General features: G+C 35.3%; 1 protein-coding gene across 1 annotated transcript in view; it reads left to right on the top strand.

The window, feature by feature from the left end:
- The first annotated feature begins 234 nt into the window (after positions 1–234).
- The window catches only part of NUP107 (nucleoporin 107kDa), a 31,192-nt gene continuing 10,317 nt past the window's right edge, over positions 235–21,109 (top strand). The window contains exons 1-14 of the mRNA XM_004675908.1: positions 235–346; positions 2,366–2,457; positions 2,932–3,018; positions 3,821–3,936; positions 6,607–6,751; positions 7,957–8,060; positions 10,384–10,511; positions 11,492–11,540; positions 13,708–13,779; positions 14,726–14,814; positions 15,426–15,504; positions 16,939–17,052; positions 19,805–19,895; positions 20,343–20,419. Coding sequence (XP_004675965.1) covers positions 339–346; positions 2,366–2,457; positions 2,932–3,018; positions 3,821–3,936; positions 6,607–6,751; positions 7,957–8,060; positions 10,384–10,511; positions 11,492–11,540; positions 13,708–13,779; positions 14,726–14,814; positions 15,426–15,504; positions 16,939–17,052; positions 19,805–19,895; positions 20,343–20,419 — 1,251 coding nt within the window. The 5' untranslated portion in view covers positions 235–338. The remainder of the gene's footprint in view (positions 347–2,365; positions 2,458–2,931; positions 3,019–3,820; positions 3,937–6,606; positions 6,752–7,956; positions 8,061–10,383; positions 10,512–11,491; positions 11,541–13,707; positions 13,780–14,725; positions 14,815–15,425; positions 15,505–16,938; positions 17,053–19,804; positions 19,896–20,342; positions 20,420–21,109) is intronic.

Raw genomic sequence — 21,109 nt, 5'->3', positions numbered from 1 at the left:
CTTAGACCACGCCCACTAGTGCCTGTCAGGCAAAGTGCGACCTGCCCAACCACAGCAAGCCCCGCCCCCTACCGTCTCTGGTCCCGCCCCTCCCGCCACCGCCTTCCCACATTGGTTTAACTTACGCCTGCGCAGACCGGACCTGCGGCGTAAGCGGCTAGCACCCTGCGCTTGATTGGAAAGTTGGTTCTCTCATCCTATCCCTTTTTTTCAATCGCGCACTTAGCGAGAATTTGCTTCCGGGTGGAAGGGTTTACTTCCGGAGAGCGGGAAGGCTGAAACGCGGCGTCTAAGCTGGAGTAGGGTTTGCAAGGTTCTGGGTGGAGAAGGCTGCCGCTATGGACAGGTCAGTGCTGTGGGGAACAGCTGAGCCAAGACTTGTCCCTCCTGCTTGTTGGTGCAACGAAATAAGTGAAACCCGACTCCAAGAGGAAAACGCAGAGGGCCCAGGAGCTGACCCTAAGATTTCTTTGCTAGGCTGGAAGACAGCGGTTGATGGGAGGAAGAGAGGTGCTTGGGACTGGGAACGATGCGGTTAATAATATTTCTTGTGTTCCCACGCGGCTCTGCTAGCCATTCTAGGCTTTCGCACTTAATTCACTCCCGGGGTGGGCGGGGTGCGAGAGGTGGCCTGGTAGTTGACATGTTGACTCACCTACCCGAGATCATAAAAACAGTCAGTGATGCAATTCAGATCTCAGCCCAAATTTTCGGATTCCACGTTCCAGCATCAGGTAGTTATTGAATTGAGTTCTTTTTATGACCCTGTACGGTGCTAGTTGCCTGCGATGAAAATGAATTATTCAAAGTTCTTGGCTTCGCGCAATTCTTTGTAAAGGAGACAAGCTGACAGTACAAAGTGATAAGTGCTTTGTGTTGCTCTGTGGGAAAAAAAATGAGGAGCAATTAATTTTCCCTGTCGCAGCGGGTATCTGGAAGACCTCTCAAAAGAGGTTGCTTTTTAGTTGGTATTTGAGTGCTAATAGCCATCATTGAGTGCCTAAGCACCGCTTTGACTATTTTGTTAGCTAATTTAGTCATCATTACAATCTTATGGGGTGTTACTGTCATCCTCTTTTCATAGATAACACAGGTTAGAGGGTTTAGGAACTTGATCAAAAAGTTAGGAAGCTAAAAAAAAAACGAACCAAGTTTCCATCTATTGATAGATACGTGGGTCTCCAGCACTCAGAGCCTGCTTGGTAAGTGTTTACCGGGAAGACAGAGTACAGGTGGGCTGTGCTGAAAGAAACAGCATGTACAAAGGCTTCCAGGAATGAAAGTGTATGTCTTTGTATAGCTGAATGATCACCTGCACTAAATATTTCTTTAGGGGTGCTTTGTGGCTGACATAAGGCTGAACCTATGAATTTGAGGTCAGATTGTAAAAACTATACCAGGAAATTTGGATTTGACTCTGTAGGTCAGAGAGCTAGCTGAAGGTGTTTTCTTTTTAAATTTTATTTATTTATGCATACAGAAATGGGGTACAGGCCAGAGGTGCAGAAATAGAGTGGGGAGTAGAACAGGCATCTCGACAAAGTACACTGCTGAGGGGGGGCGAGACAGGAGTGGTCTTTTGTGCCCTGTGGCTCACATCCAGGGGGGGGATAGAACTCATGCTGAAGCGGCCTTGGCTTCGTTTAGCTTCCTAGTGCAGCACTACAACCTGCTGCACCGCCAGGGAGTGCCTAGCTGAAGGTTATATGTAGAGGAAAAAAATTACTTGTCATAAAACAAAAACCTGTTAATTCACACAATTTGGTGTTTAAACCATTGGAAATCTTGAGAAAGATTCTCAAACATTGTGACTATGGTAATACCAAGACACAGGAGACACCCTTAGAGTCTCTTTCTTTGTTCTGGAAAGAAGTAACTTGAAGGGTTATTTTAGTCCAATTTACTAGGATTCCTTTTTTACATAACCGACCATGCCACCAGGTCAAATAGCATTGTTTTTGTAGTATATATGGTCTGACATATTTGAAAAGTGCAATTTTTTTTTTAAGGGATACTTCGTGCACTTTTAGGAAACTCCTCAATCTTGTGTGGAGTTCACTATATTCTTCATGAAGCAATGCTCTAAAACAGTGTTTTCAGTGTAGATTCCAAGTGTTGAAATTTATTCTGTAAGAGAAAACAGCAGTGAGTGCTACAAAGTCAAAGAATTCTTTGTGCAGGTAAGATTTTGCAGGACTTAAAGAAGGATTTAGATCTGGAGTATATTGTCAACAAAAGGATAGAAATCTTGGCGACTGCAGTGATCTCTGTCTGCCTTGACAAAATTAGGGTCTATTTCTGATGGTAAAGTTCTTCATAAAGGCCACATTGTTTCATTTACATGGTACTGATGATGCTATTTCAGGAGCAGTTTTGGAGAGATGTCATCCCCTGTGGTGCGGGAGGCAGAAGTGACGAGGACTGCACGGAAACAGAGCGCTCAAAAAAGAGTTTTACGTATCCTTTGCATTTTAACCATCATCATAAAAAAATTTGCAACATTTTGCAGTCAGTATAAAATTCTCTTATGAGACACTTTAAACACTAGTTATAATAATTAAATGTAGAAATAAATTATTTTTAACTCCACAGGTGTGTTATTTGATAAATATATTGCTAAAATTTCCTCCCTAAAATTAGGAAATCACCATTTTACTGGTGATTACCAGTGTGGTTAGATTCTACTCAGATTAGATGACCTTTTTATATTTGAAATCCCAACTAAAGAGTAGTTCAGTGAGTAGTAATTCTGATACGTGACTATGTAAATGATAGAGGGGGTTATTTAATCGTTTTAATAGAAAAAACAATTGCTATCAAATACCTAGTTCTTGAAAAATGTATTAATGTATTTTGTATAGTGTAAATATGGTTTATACTAACTTTAATGGTGTCTTTTATGTTGGCAATTTTTCTTAACTCTTCCTACAGTTCGACCATCCCAGGATGAAATTTTTACTAATAGCACACCAAGAAACCAAGTTATACCTCAGACTCCTAGTTCATTTCGACCACCTTGTAAGATGTTTTTACTATTAAGGGTTTTTTTTTCTTTTAACAATATAATAGTTTGTTTTTACATTATTTTGTTCTTTTTTCCATCTCAGTTATAATCCCGTTGAGTATCCCATCACCAAATCACCCATGTGCCATCACCATAGTCCAGTGCTACTTAAAGTTTTTAATAATGATGATGAGAGCAACTAACACATCACACATTTGGTTATCATATCATGAACTAAAAACAAACTGAGTTATATTTGTTGAACTCTTAACCAGATGTAAGACACTGAACTTTACATAAATATATAGTAACTAAGATGTAAATATTAGATCTTTTTATTAAACTGAAAATGAGGTTTAAAAGGGTTAATTCATGCAGGTAGTATGTAAGGTAATGGAACCAATTTTCAAATACCTGCTTACTTAGACACCCATTTCTACTATATTATACTGCCTCCAGTGTGTTTTTAAAAATTAGTGTAGGAAGAATACAATGACCTATTAGTGTCCTTTTTTTCACTGCTCATTAATGTTCTAAGATGCTATAGCATCTTTATGTCAATAAAAATTCTTCCTAATAGACTAGTCTCAGAAACAAATTTAGAAAACTGTGACACAAATGGCAGTTGCTGCAAGGGGTTAGTAGTTCCACAACTGTTTGTTATCTTGTCTCTTTTATGTCACGAAAATGTTAATATTTAAGATAGTTATTAGTTGGAGCTAAATGAAAATTCAAAGTTATACTTACATACTTGTTTCACTTCCACAGTAAGTGCTCATGCATTTGGTATTCTTTTTACTCATTTCTTGTTTATAGTTACACCACCAAACCGGAGTTTACTGAGGCAGCCAGATGTTGCTTCCCTTCTTGGAACAGGAGGGAGGTCTCCTCGACTTACGCAGTCTTCTGGGTTCTTGGGAAATCTGTCTATGGTATGTAGGAAAATGGGCCTGATATTTTTTTTTCCTTTTATGAAAGTCTTAACATTTGCTTAAAATCTTCTTAATGAAAATTGAAATCATATTCATCAGGAATATAACTAGGTTCTGTTTCTTGGAATACTTTTTTGGTGAGACATCCAGAAAACTGAAGCCTTTAAACATCTCATGTCACAGTTGGTTGGTAGCTGTAACACCAGCAACATTTATATGCAGATACACTGTTTTAATCTGTCAGTTTTCTGCCCAGAAGAAATAAATTATGTGATTGATTGCTAGTAGGTATAAGAGCTGAGCTCTCTTTGACACATAGAAGAATAAGAAGAATAGGAAGCCAAACATGATTGATGGCAGCATATCTTCAGGAAGAGAGATAAGGAATTAAAAGGAAGATAAGGGAAAATTGGAGGGAAAGTAGGTAAGACACTCTTTACGAGTCACCATGGAACAATATTTATGATAGCATGAGAAAAAATGTAAATTGTGATGTACCATTAATGACTTGAACTAGGTGTTACAAAAACTTACAAAAAAAAAAAAGAAGAATCAGTTATGTCTAGTGGGACAGGAAGCAGGTGTTTTATTGGTGGAGTAGTTACGGAATACACAGTTCTAAAAACAAGATGAGAATAACTCCCCTGTGATTGGTTCTGTGCTTATTAAAGAGACTTTTACATGATGGAAATAAGGTGTTTCCTGAGAATGGTTTTGCATGTTAAACCTCTCCTTGTTTTTGAAGGTTGAACAGACCTTTAAAATATTTATTATAGTCTTGTGGATTTTAGTGTGTTAATACCTACCAGTGATTTAGTCAGTGAACAGTTTTACTCTGTTTATAAATCTAACTGATTTTGGCAGCATATCTTGTGTTACTTAAAAACATGAATTAGCTTCTGGATTTCAATAAAAGAAAATTTGTTCAGGAACTGTAAGATTTAATAGTAAAAGTGTTACTCCCTTAAAGGTCAAACTAGAGCTAATATGTATTATTAATTGTAAATTCATTTGAATCAAAGGTATTTTCTTGATTTGTTTTGCTAATTTTACTATTAACTATTAACTATGAAAGATAGTCTTGGATCTAAGTAAGTAAAATACTTATGAATGAGCTATTTACTTATTTTTAGAGCTGTGTATACCATGCCCTGAAAGAAGTAAAATGATTTGCTATATTCACCATTATGTCTGTCTATTGAGATTTATTGTGAACTAAAGTATTTTTCTGAATACAAAATGCCATTGCCTTATGAGATTTTCACTTTGTGTCTTGTACTAATGATAGATAACAGAAGAGAATGAGCTATTTACCTATTTTCCAGTAGCTGAAGCAAAACTGTTCTCAAGTCATAGTTCCTACCTCTTTGGCTCTTTCCCTTGGGGGAACTGATTTATAATGGTACATTTTTATGGCTTTTCAAGCGTGGATTTTTAAATAAAAGTGAAGTTTTACACTTTTATAGTGGATTTTTAAAATGTCTGAAATGCCAAGGTTAGGTGAGCCTCCATGTGTTCATTGACTGGCTTCAAGAGGTAGCAACACATGCTTGATCTTGTTTCCTATATACCTACGTGCACTTGATCTATGTTACTTCAGAGCTCTGATATTCTATGCCACTTACCCATAAATACTTCATTCAGCGCCAGCTGATACTTACACACTAACACTGCAAAATACATGATCTCTTCTGAACCTGCCCACACTCACTGAGTCTGAACTGTCACCTACAATAAAGCTTCATTTCTAACTCAACAAACTGCAGAAAAACCCACAGTGCACAGTGCTGTTTAACACATCTAACCCGTACACACAGCAATTCCTTTCTTCTTCTTATTATTATTATTATTTTAGATTTATTTATTTATTCATACAGAACGGGGGTACAGGCCAGAGATGCAGAGGGTGAGAGAATTCACCAGGGACAGAGTGGGGAGCAGAACAGGCAGATCTTCGAAGTACACTGCTGAGGGGAGCAGCGGGCGGGTCAGGAGAGGTCTGCCTCACCATGTGGTCACCTCCAGGACAGGCGGGGATCGAACTCATGCGGAAGTGGCTTAAGCTTCTTAGCACTGTGCTTTAACCAGCTGCGCCACCAGGGAGGGCCTCCTTTATTATTTTAAGCTGCCATTTGGTTTATATATGCATTTCTAATTATATGTGTGTATACACTCGCTATAATATATATTTCATTAAGTGTTCATATTTCCTAAGATGTGTGAAATTCTTTTTTTTAAGTTGGTGTGTTCAAATCAGTATTCCAACAGGCTAACACACTGCTTTTGCTTGATATGCCTCTGAAGTCTCAGCCTGTAAATTCCTTCCTCATCCTTTTTAAACTTACCCTATTTTGTTGAAAATGGGTCATTTGTCACTTACAATTTCCCGTGGGACAGTAGGACTTTGTTCTTTTATCTAAGTATCAGCTAAGTTTTACAAAATACAATCTTTAATGCCTCTTTTAAAGCACAGAGTAGAACAAAGGAGAAAAAAATTTTAAAAAGATAGAATTTCCTTAATAACCCCTGTAACTATCTTTTTTTTTTTTTTTTTTTTTTTTTTTAATGAAAACCACAGGTGAAAAGTTTAAAAAATAAGTGTAAAAGTCTTTCTGGAAATATCTCCTTGACTTTTCTCTATTTTTATCTAAACCTTTTTTTTTTTTTAAGGTAACTAATCTGGATGACAGTAACTGGGCTGCTGCATTCTCATCACAGCGTTCTGGGCTCTTCCCAAACACAGAGCCCCACAGTGTAACGGAGGACGTCACTCTCAGCGCTGTTATGTTACGTGAGGATGATCCCGGAGAAGCTGGTAAAATGGCTTTGAATTTTGTGACAAAGTTTGTAATTACTAAGTTCAAGAAAATTATCTTCTCAGCAATATGTCTCTCCATCTTTATTTATAAGAGTATTATTCACAAGAGCCAAATTGAAGGCAACCTAAGTGTCCATTGATGGATGAATGGATAAACTTAGTGTATATATCTACATGGTATATTATATCTACATGAGTATATTATTCAACCTTCAAAAAGAAGCAACTAGAGAGACAGGCTACAACAATGAGCACTTACTAAATGGTTCCAGAGACTGGGGGGTAGAGGGTAGGTAGGGAATGGAAGATTATTGTTTATAGGTACAGAGTTTTAGTTTATTTATAACATATAACTCATACATAACATTGTGTAAATTTCAGGTGCACAACACTGATTTGATACTTTTTATTTATTGTGGTATGATTGTCAGTATAATGTTAGCTAGCACCTCCATCACACACTTTTTTCCTGATGAGAATACTTAATACTAATCTTTCTTTTGTAACTTAGAAGTATGTAACACAGATTTATGGGCTGTAGTTACACTGTAAAAAAAAAATCATTGTAAAGAATAGTCTCAAGAAATATTTTCCCCTTTTTGGGGTGGTGGGGGCGGGGGGGTGTTTTGCAGTTTCAGGTCTTATGTTTAAATCTTTAATCCATTTCCAGTTCATTTTTGTGAGTGGTCTAATATAAGCATTGAGTTACATTTTTCTACTTGTGATTGTCCAATTTTTCCAAATCCATTATTTTTGACTCCCTTGTCAATTACTAATTGATCATATATGCAGGAGTTTGTTTCTGCATTCTTTTCATTAGTCTGTGTATCTATTTGTCCATGTTTTAGTTACTATCAGTTTTTAATATAGTTTGAAATAAAAGCATGTGGAGTCTCCAGTTTTGTTCTTCTTTCTCAGGATCACTTTGGCTATTCTGAGTTTTAATTTTGAAAAATGAAGAGTCCTGTGAATGGGTGGTGGTAATGGTATCACAAAAGTATAAATGTACCTAATCCCACTGAACGATACACTTGCAGTGGCTAAGATGGTAAATTTTATGTGTATTTTGCTGTAGTTATTTTTTAATAAAGCATTAAGAAATAAAGGACTCAAGGCTATGTTTTACATTTTTAGACAGTTACCTAGAAGTATGTCACTTTGTTCCTTTATCTTCACTTTTGTTCCTTTTTAATGTTTTCTAGCATCCATGAGTATGTTTTCAGATTTCCTGCATTCTTTTTTAAAACACTCTTCAACTACAGTTTTTGACCTTGTAGAAGAATATGAAAACATTTGTGGTAGTCAGGTAAGTTAATTTGACTCCATTACTGGTCAAACTTCAGTACTGTTTTTGTTTTGTTTTGTTTTTTTAACAGCATCAACTTGTTCATTTCCATGCTTTAAGGAATAGAGTGTAGGGGTATAGTGGTATAGGTGGTGTGGTTGAGAGGTCAGGCCAGAGCAAGTCTTATGTATATTAGGGTTCATACAATATTCCTTTTGGAGTAGAAGTATTTTTGCTGTTTTTCTTTTAAAGATTTACGTATTTGTGCACATAAGAACCGGGGTATCAGTCAGAAGTGTAGGACAGTGAAAGGATTCATCAGAGAGAATGGGGAGCAGAACAGGCAGATCTGAAATACACTGCTGAGGGGAGCAGAGGGTGAAGCAGGAGAGGTCTGCTTGCGATCAAACTCTAAACTCATACTGCAGTGGCTGTCAGCACCCTGATAGAGCTCTGTCTCTAACCCCTACACCACCAGGAAGACCCCAGAGTTCTGCTGTTTTAAGAAGAATCCAAAATATACAAAGAACTTTTAAAAAACTCACTGGTAAGACAATGTAAACTTATTCAATAGATATCTTATCAGAGGATATATGCAGATGACAAATAAGCATGTGAAAAGAGTTTTAGATTATATGTCATTAAAGAATTGCAAATTAAAACAAGATGCTTACATCTTGTTATGTAGTGGTGAAACTCCAAAACAGTAACACCATCAAATGCAGATAAGGATATAGAGCAGCAGAAATTCCCCACTTGCTGGTGGGAATGCAGAATGGTACATCCACCTCGGAAAACATTTCTCAGTTTCTTACAAGATTAAGCATATTCTTAACATGATTCAGGGCTCATACTCTTTGGTATTTACCCAGTGAGATGAAAACTTATGTCCACAAAAACACCTGCACACAGAAGTTTATAGCAGTTTCATTCATATTTGCCAAAACTTGGAAGCAACCCAGATGTCCTTCAGTAAGTGAATAGATAAATAAACTGTCCATACAGTGGAATATTACTCAATGCTAAAAAGAAATGAGCTTACAAACCATGAAAAGATATGAACCTTAAGTGCAGATTACTAAATGAAAGAAGCCAGGGTAAACAAGGCTGTATACAGTATGATTCCAGTGATATTCTGAAAAGGAGAAAGACAACTTATCAGTGGTTGCCAGGACTGGAGGGGTGAGGGTAGGACACTGGATAGGTTGGAGCATAGCTGGTTTTTAGGGGAATAAATTTATTCTCTGAAACTCTGATTGATACATGTTGTTAGACATGTGTCAAAAGCAACTAACTAAACTATGAACTTCCAGAGATAATGATTTGCCTACATAGGTTTCATTGATTGTAACAGATATACTGTCCTGGTGCTAAATAATTGATAGTGGCCAGGAGGTTGGACTTACATGGGAGCAGAGAGTAAGAGGAACTGTGCTTTCTACTCAGTTTTGCTATTAAACCAAAGCTGTTCTGAAAAATAAAGTCCATTAAGAAAACAAAAGCAGGAAGGGTCTTAAAAAATTATTACATTCAAGAATAGAGCATTTTAATAATTCCAGTCATCAGTCTCAGAATTCAGTAGTCAATCTCTGAATCATTCCACTATAAAAGTAGTCACTTCATTAAATAATAAAAGCAATAATAACCACTTAGTGAATTACTGGAATTAGAATTCCAAAGAAGGAATCTAATCAGGGAATGTGAGATATAGTTAATACACTTATTAAACACAGGCCTCAAGACAGATGTAATGCTAATACCTTTTAAAGTTTGGGAAAACCTACTAGACTGAATAATCTTCATGTCCTGAATAACCACATAAATAGTGTTAAGTATCACTGTTTTTAGAATAGGGAGGTACTTTGGTTAAGTTTTACTTAGAAATGACAGTGTTTTGATGTCAGTCTTAAGAAAATTTTGTTACATAGTTAAAAATTTTCAGGCAAAATTTACAGGTGTTTTATAATTTTCCTCATGACTTGGTTCATGCCATTATGATTTTGTCAGGGGTAGACTAGATTTAGCTTACCTTCTGGGTGAATATAACAGGGTGAAAAAAGTTTACTAATGGTTGTTGTTGAATCTGAAATCTAGAGTATGTTAAGCTTTTACCTATTTCATCACACAAACAAACCTCAAATTAAGGTCATTACTAGTAGTAGGACACTTACATTATCTTCAATTATTAAAAAAAACAATTTGATTGGCAGGAAAAGTTACAAACATGTATATATGAGTATATATATATATACATAATTAACTTTAGCACTTTGTGTATGAGGTACAAAAAATTTTGACTCAGAATTACAGAAAATTAAACTTTATATCTGTGTCTTTAACTCAGGTGAATATACTGAGTAAAATAGTGAGCCGAGCAACACCTGGACTGCAAAAGTTTTCAAAAACAGCCAGTATGCTCTGGCTTCTTCAACAGGAGATGGTCACATGGAGGCTGCTGGCTTCTTTGTATAGGTAAGGTTCTCAAACTCATAAATGAAATAAACACAAGGTAAAGTAACATTACCATTAAGAAAACTTAAAAGTAACAGTAGGGTATATTTGAAAAGAGATTCTGTTTTTGTTGTTTACTTCTATTACTTTACATGACAGGAGTAAATTAGGATGGGAGAGGGAATTTTGGTCGTAAAGCTGGTGGCTACCAAATATTGGATACATAGAAAGATTTTTTTAAAGTGCTAAAAATACTGCAGTACTTAAGGAGAGAATAGAGAAAGGAGAAAGCTGAAATGCATAATATGGAAATTTAAAAGAAGTTACCAACTTTTCCTTCTCTCGGATGTTCAGAGATTTTGGTTCTTACTCTGTTGCTTTCTCATCCTGATGAGAAAATCTTGGGAAAAAGTCATATTCTGGTTTTTTTTTTTTCCAAGTAAAAATGGTTTATTAAAATGGTACGTGTATGCATTAACAGGTATTAAAAGCTTTTTATGGTGTGTTTTTTAAAAGATTTATTTTATTTACGTATGCACACAAGTGCTGGGGTGTAGGCCAGAGGTGTGGAGGGGACTGTGAGAGGGGGTCACCGGAACAGAGTGGGAAGCTGAACAGGTGGGTTATCTGAAATACGCTGCTGAGGGGAGCACCAGGCAAGACAGGAGAAGTCTGCTGCACCATGAGGGTCACCTCCCTGGCTGGGGATCAAACTCATGCCACAGTCACTGTAGGCCAATAGCTTCATAGTGCTGAGACGAAACCCCTGCACCACCAAGGAGGCTGCAGTATGCTTTTTTTTTTTTAGTGATTAGTTTTATTCAGATATCAATAACAAAACATTTACTGCTTATCTTGTTTTTAAAGTATGACGATTAATTGGGAACTCATTTTCATACAGTTATACTGGGTAGAATGCAGGTTGTATGGTATATCTAGCTTTAAAGGTGATTTCATATATTCATGTGAAATAAATTTCATTTTATGTTAATTTTCCCCAGAGACAGAATACAGTGTGCACTGGAAGATGAAAATATGTTTGCAGTTGCCGTAAGTTTTATGTTAATTTTTCCCTTTATATGTAGTTAACATTTTTAAAATATTTTTTAGTAGTAGGATTAAATTTTGCCTACCATCTTGATGCAGTCTCATAAAATAGTCAAATAATGCTTTATTTTGCAGAGTGCAAGGTGATAGTCCTCTTTTATCTCTCCTCCTATTCAGCCTAACAATTTGGTATATATTGTACCAGATATTTCTCTCTATATCTTTGTACATCTATACCTACCGTATGTTTTTAAACATACGACTCCATTCAGACATTATAATTTCTTTTTTATTCATCAGTATTTCCTAGTTTTTCTCATGTCAGTGCATATGGTTTGCCTTAGTTTTTTATAGTATGCTTGCAAATAACTGTACCTTAGTTTTTTCAGACAGTCTGTTGGACATACTTAGGTTTTTTTAGTTTGTAAAACAAGTAAGAAATTTGTTTTTTTTTTTTTTCAAATGGATATCCATTTATCCCAATACCATTTATTTTACAAATATTTATAAAAATATTTACCATGGCTCTAATGAATCTTTTGTGTTTTATTGAGTGGTTCTAGTGCTACACAACTAGAAAGCTAGTGAATTAAAGTCCCTCTAATTCAGAAGCTTTAATATTTGCTGATATTAACTTTCCCACCTCATTTTAAAATATATTAATGCATTGATGTATTCTTTTTTTTCCCCAGTTGAACTTTACAATTTCCATTTTCCAAAAAGTCCTATTAGATACTTGATAGAAATAATACTGAATTTGAAATAACTTCCTTATCATGTTAGTTATTTAGTTCTTTTATAACTATGTAGATCTGTACCCTTCTTTATAAAAATCTATGTGAACTCTGTTGTACATGGATCCTCTTTCCGACTTCATTTCTAATTAGTTATTACTATCAAATAGGAGATTAGTGATTGACATATAGAACTCATATTTTTCTGTCTTTGGATGCCAGATCTTTTTGGTTATCTCTTTTAGCTCTGGTAGGGCATTTATTTATTTATTTTGTTTGTTTGTTTTCTGTGTTGGTAATAATCACCTACAAATGGTGAGTTTCCCTTAAGCCTTTCTAATTTTCTTTCTTCTGCTTGCCTATTGCATTGACTAGGAGCATAACACAATATTATCCATAGTATAGTAGGCATTCTTTTCTTATTCCTGACTTTTGATATGAATGCTTTTGTTTTACCACAAGCTAAGTATTTTATACCTGACTAAGTTGGAATCCATATTAAATGTAGTCATATGAGAACTACTTTGCTTTATTAATGTAATGGCTTCCATTAATAATTTTTCTAATATTGAATTATCCTCAAGTAGTATAAACTCAGTCATGATAGTATAAACTCTGTCTTGAATATTATACTAAATTTTATTAAGTAATATTTTATGTAGACTTTCTCAAAATATGTTTTGTTTTTGGGAATTAATTCTCATCCAGCTTTGGCATCTAGAATTGTGCTAGCTGTCCACAGCAAGTTCCTAAGTCTTCATTATTTTTTTATGTTCTGTTTGAAGAACAGAACCATTACCTCTTCTTTAAAGTGTTAGTAAAAAATATACCTTTACAGCTGTAAAGACCAACTATTCTTTTATGGCTTAGCTACATTTTATTTTCTTGCAGAAGTAATTCATAGTTGAATCAACTAAGGTCAAAAAGGAAAAAGTGTATACATTTTCAGAATAATTTTAATGATTTTAACCTTATAGGTCTCTTACAACTGCTTTTTCACCTAAAATTTTCAGATACTTTTTTAGACATTTTTTGCTTATTTTACAAATTTCATCCCATCAATTTTATGTTACTCAGAACCATGTGGAAGATTATTTATATTTGACTATTTATTAAATGTACTCGTTAATAGTTTCTCATTGATTCTCTTAATTTTCAAAGTAGGAAACCCTTTATGCACTAAGAGTGATGATTTGACTCTCACCATATTTATTACTACTAAGTTCTTTCTGGTTTATGTATCAAATGGAAGTTCAAGGTAAAGTTGAATAATTGCAGAAATTAGATTTTTTGTTGGATTTTGAAAGGAGTTTGTAATAAAATATTTGTGGGTGATTAAATATACTTATTTCAGATTCACTTTCATCTTTCTCTTGAAATAATAATCTTAGAGCATCTTTTTTGTTTTCCTTCCTTCAAAAATTATTTTTAAATAGACTCTTAATGCCAGTGAGAAAGCAGTTGTGGAAGCTTTGTTTCAGAGGGATTCACTTGTGCGACAAAGTCAGGTATGACTGATATTTTAACTTTTCTTTTGAAATGTGGAGTAAGTAAAAGTAAATGACATACAAAGAGCTAAATTTTTTTAATTTAGTGCTTTTCTAGTTTTTTCTTTTTGATCTTTTTATTTATAAGTAAAAGGAATTAAGAACCTTGTTCTTTGGTTTTTTTTTTTTTTTTTTTTAAGATTTATTTATTTGTACATACAGAACTGGGGTACAGGCCAGAGGCTCAGGGGTGGTGAGAGGCTTTACCAGAGACAGAATGGGAAACAGAACAGGCAGATCGACAAAATACACTGCCGAGGGGAGCAGCGGGTGGGTCAGGAGAGGTCTGCCCCGCCATGTGGTCACCTCCAGGGCAGGGGGGGATCGACTTTAGCTTCTCAGTGACTTTAGCTTCTCAGTGCTGTGCTTTAACCCGCTGCGCCACCAGGGAGGGCCATTCTTTGGTTTTCACTACTAGTATTGACATAGGGATAACCAGGAAAAAGGCTTGTCATTCAAAGAAAATTTCATCCCTTTCCCATAACATTTATATATCTTCAAAAAGTAAAAAAAATGCTACTTAGTATTTTTGCCCTAGAAACATTTTTTTTTTAAGATTGTTTTATTTATGTGTACAGAACTGGGGTACAGGCCAGAGGTACAGGGATGGTGAGAGAATTCATCAGAGACAAAGTGGGGAGCAGAACAGGCAGGTCAACGAAGTACACTGTTGAAGGGAGCAGCTGGCAGGTCAGGAGAGGTCTGTGGGTCATCTCCAGGGTGGGGATTGAACTTGCACTGAAGCAGCTGCAGCTAGCTTGCAGTGCTGGGTCCTAGCCTGTTGAACCACCCGGAAGGGCCCCCCCTAGAAACTTTTATTGAATTAAATATAGACATACCATTTCAAATAAAGACACTAACACAGATATTATAGTTAATACTTGTTTTTGTTTTTTTCTTTCCCTAGCTGGTAGTAGATTGGTTAGAGAGCATTGCCAAAGACGAAATTGGAGATTTTTCTGATAATATTGAATTTTATGCAAAATCAGTTTATTGGTAAGTTATTCAAAGTTTCTGTTCTTAAAGTCACTTAACATTTTTATTCATCTCTTAACAAATTTTTATTGTTACTAAATATTCAGTCTGAGCAAAACAAAAGTCTGCCTTTATAGATTCTATAGTTAAGAGAGCTGGTTAGCAAGTAAGCCAGTATATTTCCTGTTGGATATTAAGAATTTTGGGGGAAAAAACAAATCAGTTGTGGGGTGGAGGATGATAGCAGGAGCTACTCTAAATGGAGGAGGTGATAGGGAGGCCTCTAAGTAAGTAACAGGTATTGAAAGTAAGAAACATGGCACCTAAAGAGCTACAAATAAACAGATAACTTAGGAAAAGGGCAAATATTTGAGCAGATACTTGGCAAAAGCAGATTGATGAATGGCCATAAAAATGCGTTGAGAATCATTCTGAACTAAAATAGCCTTCTGCACTTAGCATCTTTGGATGCTTTTTCTCATTATGTACTCTTTTTTTCCCCTTGTATTCGATTTCACTTTTATATATGTATGTGTATACATATACATATACACATGCACGTGTGTGTATATATGTATGCACACACACCTATTAAAGCTACTCCTATTTTAAAAATGTGCTTTTTCTTTCAGGGAAAATACATTGCATAGCTTGAAGCAGCGTCAGCTGTCCTCTTACATAGGAAGTGTCCGTTCTCTTGTCACTGAGTTGGTAAGTAGCCTTTGAAATAAAAGTTGTCTTCAAAGTTCAGTGATTCATTTTTCTAAGGTCGAGAACTTTTCTTCTGTTTGAACCTTGCTTTAAGTTCCTAAAGTTTGCTCACTTTATTTAACTCTAAAACGACTAAGTTGCATTTGAAGTTGATGGAATGTAGTTGAACATATTCATGACCTATGAATTGTAAATTGTAAAAGGAGCTTAGAAAGTGTTCCTGATTTGCCAGCATTATAATTTAAAAATTAATTTTTAACTTAATGTAGAATAAAGCCAGGTTTGACTCTTCAACTGTGAGGTAATGACCTGTGAAAGCTCTTTTATGTAGAAAGCAGGGGTAAAAATAAAACTCTGAATTAGCAGAAGGTTAGAAAGATATTCTAAGATATGAATAACAGGAATAACTGTATTTGAACGGAATAGGAGTCCAGTTTTTGTAATAAAGGAATAGAGTTCTGTGATTTAAATGCTTATAGTGAAATTGGGTGTAATAATAAAAAATTTATAAGATTCCACTTGGCAATAATAAAAGTAGTTTTTGATGAAAATTGATGGAAACCACTGGAAAAGCCTGAAATAAATTGTAGCTAAATTACCTGTAGCATGCAACTGAAAATCATTTACTCTTAACAATTGGAAAGTGGTGATTTCTTCTTGCCAGACAGAGATTGGGTTCAAATTGAATGATTGTATCTGTCTGCAGAATAGTTGTGAAAATAGCCTATTGACCTATTATGTGTCTCATTTTCTAAACTGATAGTCATTATTACTGTATATATATTTGAAATAAGGATTCCCTTCTTTCTCAAAGTCGTGTTAAAGTAGTTTTTCATTTGAGTGCTATTTACTACAAAAATTATATGTTTAAAAGTATGTTTATTTCTGTGAAAGATAGGAACAGCTGTCTAGGAGGTTTTTTTATTAAAAATCTGTTTTAAAATAATTTTATTGGACTTGGATATGCTTTATATAGCATTAATCTCAAAATGGGCTTGCTGCTTTTAAGTTCATAGGAAGTACCAGTAGCACTTTGTTATAAAGGAATACATTGTGTTTCCTGCAGTTTCTCCTCTGCTGTTCTCCACCTAGACCTAGTTCTGTTTCTAATTAACGTGGCCATGTAATTGCTGCAACAGGGTAAAATTAAGTCATTTTTAACTATGAAAAGTTCATAGTTAGATTGACTGGGCTGAACTAATGGTGGTTCTGCCTTGCCTGGCAGAGACTCCTTGTGGCCAGTGGAGTCTGTTTTGCCTGTGCAGCAGGAAGTTGTGTGACTGTGTGGAACGCTTGTGACATTTTCATTCTCTTTGTTACTTAACTAAATCCTAAATAAACTTGTTATATAAACTCAGGAGAGATTGATCATCACTTAAAATTTAAAATGTATTTGTTTACAAAGGTTTATAGCTGGTGATTTTATTTTAATAGGACCCTGATGCTCCCATAAGACAGAAAATGCCCCTTGATGACCTGGATAGAGAAGATGAAGTCAGATTACTCAAGTACCTTTTTACTCTAATCCGAGCTGGAATGACAGAAGAGGTAAAGTGTGTATCCTGCTTGTCCACTTTCAAGACACATAGACTTTAAGTTGGAAGGCATCTTTATGCTCACCTAGTGTACCTCCTCCGTGCAGTAATCTTGTCAATAGTATTTCTGGATCTAAATCCTGTTTGAACTTTTCCAATAATAAGAAATGTATTGCACCAGAAAACAGTGTACTCACTTGTACAACTCAGAAAAAAAATCAGAAATTGCCTCTTTATATTGGTGCTCTGTACCCAAGGCATATACTCATTATTTTTAATTCATATTTTTAAGACTTGAGAATAAATCAACCGTAATTGTTCTTCTAGGTGACACTATTTAGGCATTTGAAGACTATAATGGAACTTGAATTTCCATTTAGTCTCACCTTTTAAAAATGTAATCTCCTTTGTAAGAGTTAAAATCTTGTATCTAGAACGTTAAGAATCTAATAGGACAGTTTACCAGATGCTATTGTTGACTTTCATCAAGGCAGTCTGATGCATAGTACTATAGCTTTGTACAAAGATATTAGGTTGCACTTTGCAGTACTCTTGGTAATTTAATAATCTTTAGATATATGTTAGAATGAGATCAAGCATGTTCAGGGGTATATGTTAGTTCAAAATGATTTTTTTTTTCTGTGTTATAAACCTTTAGCATAGATAAATTAGATTATTTCTTGCAATAGTAAGTCTTGGGTTTTTAAGCATTGTTCAAGTCCCAGCCAGTGTCAAGCGATGAGCAGTGATTAGGAACCACAATGGCAAACAAGTATGTAGTTTTAAAAACAGAAAACAAAAGTAAGATCATTATTACCAAAGGCTTGAAGCACAAAACCTTCAATTTCCCACTACCTACACATGTAACCCCAGATTGTGGCTTTTATGTAATTTGCAACCTTTTTTCTTTTATACCTCTTTTTAACACAATCATACATTCATTCGGAGTTTTGCTTATTTTCTAAATGTCACAATTAAGGTATGATGCATATACCATACAGTTTATCCACTTCAAGTGTGTATATACTTCAGTAGTTTGAGCGTACCACATTATTTTTTTTTATTATTATTGTGGTAAAACATACAGAACACAATCTGTCATTTTAACTATGTTGTTTTAACCATTTTAAATGTGCATTTCAGTGGCATTAATTGCATTTCCTTTACCACTGTTGCCAAACTGTTTCAACACCCCAAACTGAAATTCTGTAACCATTATTCAGTAACTCTCCATTTCCACCCTCCCTCAGCCCCTGGCAACCTCTAGTCTACTTTCTGCCTCTACCAATTTACCAATTCTGGATTTTTCATGTAAGTGGAATCATACAATATTTTTCCTTTTATGCCTGGTTTACAAAAAGGTTCAGTATTTAGTGTTTTTCCTGCCTTTTTCACATCATAAATCAAAACATTTTTCCATGTTGCTATATATGTGTGTGTATATAAATAAAAGTAGCAATATATCTTTTAAAATTTGTAAATCTAAAGTAATGTAAAGCTGGTTATATCCAACAGGTTCTCTTTAAGTGCCACGGATAAAAATCCAACTCTCGTTACTTACATGGGGGGAATTGATTGGCTCACAGAATAACTATCATATCTAATAGCTTAAAGCAGAATCCAGGGTTTAAAATACATCATTAGGATACTTTTTCCCAAGCTCTTGCTCTGCCTTCCCTGGCTTCGTTCTCAAGAAGCCACTCTTGTGTATCAGTACTGGCCACCAGCAGCTACAAGCTGCATCCCTGCCAGCTAGCGATACTAGCAGTCGTAACGTGTCTCCTGTTATTTCCAGCAAGAGTCCCGAAAGTGATTCTTACTAGGTCACATGTGAACTCCAGCATTCAGAGATGGGATCAGGCCTACCCATACCTTAGGAACCAAATGGAAAGATGTTTCCTAAAGAGATGATGGACCACCAAATATATATCCATTTCTTTCCCTCCACAAGAATTATATTTTTATTTCAAAAAATGGCTACTGCTTTATTTTTTTAAAGATGCATTTATCTGTCTCACTGGTATAGTGTTAGGTTCATCTGATTGGTCCCATTTGGCATAAAGAAATTCTAGTAGGCTGAATGAACAATAGCATCCTATCAACATAGAGATTGGAATTATTTTATATTACTTTTACATAAACCAAGATTAATCAACCTGTTTAGATTAATTTGTCTCTGGCAGAAAAATGTCTCTGGACAACAGGGGAATCTATTGGTAAGCCCAAAATCAAAGCAATTGTTAGTATAGAAACAAAGGAAACGATCACAGAGGAGAGACAGGCATGTGATGGTTAAGTGAAAGGCCATTACGAGTCTGTATCTGTATGGAAATGCCATTACTAGCTGTTATCATTCTTTGTAACAACTGTGCCATAAATTATCCCATCATGTATTGCTTATATGTTTCTATAATGCACAGTACGTATCCAGTACAGACATACCTTGGAGATGTTGAGAGTATGGTTCCAGACCACCACAATAAAGTAAATCTTGCAGTAAAGCAAGTCACAGATTTCTTGGTTTCACAGGACATATAAAAGAAAAGTTTACATTATATTGTAGACTGAGTATGCAATGCATTGTGCTTAAGAAAACAAAAGTTTTTCAATGTGACAGACATGAAGTTAACCACATGCTGATAGCCTTGCTAGCCATAGTCCTGCTGCACACCTTTAGTCTGTAACACATAGGGAAAGCACAGTAAAATGAGGTGTGCATGAGCTATGCTGGTCAGGTGAGTAACTGCTCTTTCTTGTTTCTAAAGGCACAAAGACTCTGTAAGCGTTGTGGTCAGGCATGGAGAGCTGCAACACTTGAAGGCTGGAAACTGTATCATGACCCTAATGTTAATGGAGGTATTTTGTTAGATTTTATTTTGAGTGTGGATTTTATTGTATTCAAAATGCCAGTCTTTGTGAAGGAGAGCTGTTTTTAGAAATAGTTGATATAGGCCCTTCCTTATATCAAGGAAGGTGGTGTAACAGGTTAAAGCGCAGCACTGTGAAGCTAGCAGCAGCTGCTTCAGTACGAGTTTGATTCCCGCCCTTTAGGTAACCCACATGGCTCTCCTGTTTTGCCCACTGCTCCCCTCAACAGTGTACTTTATAGATCTGCCTGTTCTGCTCCCCACAATGGTGAATACTCTCACCACCCCTGCAACTCTGGCCCATACCCTAGTTTTTGTATACATAAGTAATAAATAAATCTTTTTTTAAAAAAAGAATATTAAAAAATTTTTTTTGAATAGTTGAAATAAGATGTACTGTTTAATTATAAATTTAATTTCTTTTACTACTTTATAGGAACAGAATTAGAACCTGTTGAAGGGAATCCATATAGATGCATCTGGAAAATAAGTTGTTGGAGAATGGCAGAAGATGTAAGATATGATAAAAGTATTTACTAATTCTCACTTTTGCTCATTAATTGAAGGTCTGCTGAAGGTACTATAAAATGTTTATAGTAATATAAGACTGAAAGTCCTGTTTTAGAGAACTTCCAATCAAACTGAGGAATAGGAGTAGATAAGCTTAGCTGTAAATCAGAACTATTAAGAATTAAACACTGATAATAAGACAGAAATATCAAGGAGGTACTAGATGAGTTTCGAGAATAAGGCTAATAGCTGGCTTCCCAAGTAAGAAACTTGATGGACTTACAGGATTTGGGTTGTACATGAAAAGAATAGAAAGAAATTCATAGGTTATGACATAACTTCTGCATTACTAAAAATTACTTCAGCATGAGAAATTGTGCAGAAAACCCACAAGGCTTTGGGGGAAATAGAGTTAAGAACAGAAAACTGAAAAATCATTAATGATACATAAAAAGATATTTTTTAAGTATCATTTATTAATGACATATAATCTGGAGGTAAAATGAATCATTTAATGGTTATAATTAATTCTGCTTAGGAATGAGATGCGCACTAACACCTGACAGTGCCTTTAGTTGATGTTTTAGGTCAGTCGTGTTGACTATATAGAAACTTACTTGAATAAGAAAATCTTTAACAGATTCTGTCTGGAATAAAATTGGACTTAAAATAAAGCATCTTAGAATTAGATCT

Source organism: Condylura cristata, unplaced genomic scaffold (genome assembly GCF_000260355.1).
Source record: "Condylura cristata isolate star-nosed mole 26May11 unplaced genomic scaffold, ConCri1.0 scaffold00004, whole genome shotgun sequence".
NCBI classification, from domain to species: Eukaryota; Metazoa; Chordata; class Mammalia; order Eulipotyphla; family Talpidae; genus Condylura; species Condylura cristata.
The sequence above is the reverse complement of the archived record's forward strand: the minus strand, read 5'-3'. Positions and strand labels throughout refer to the sequence as shown.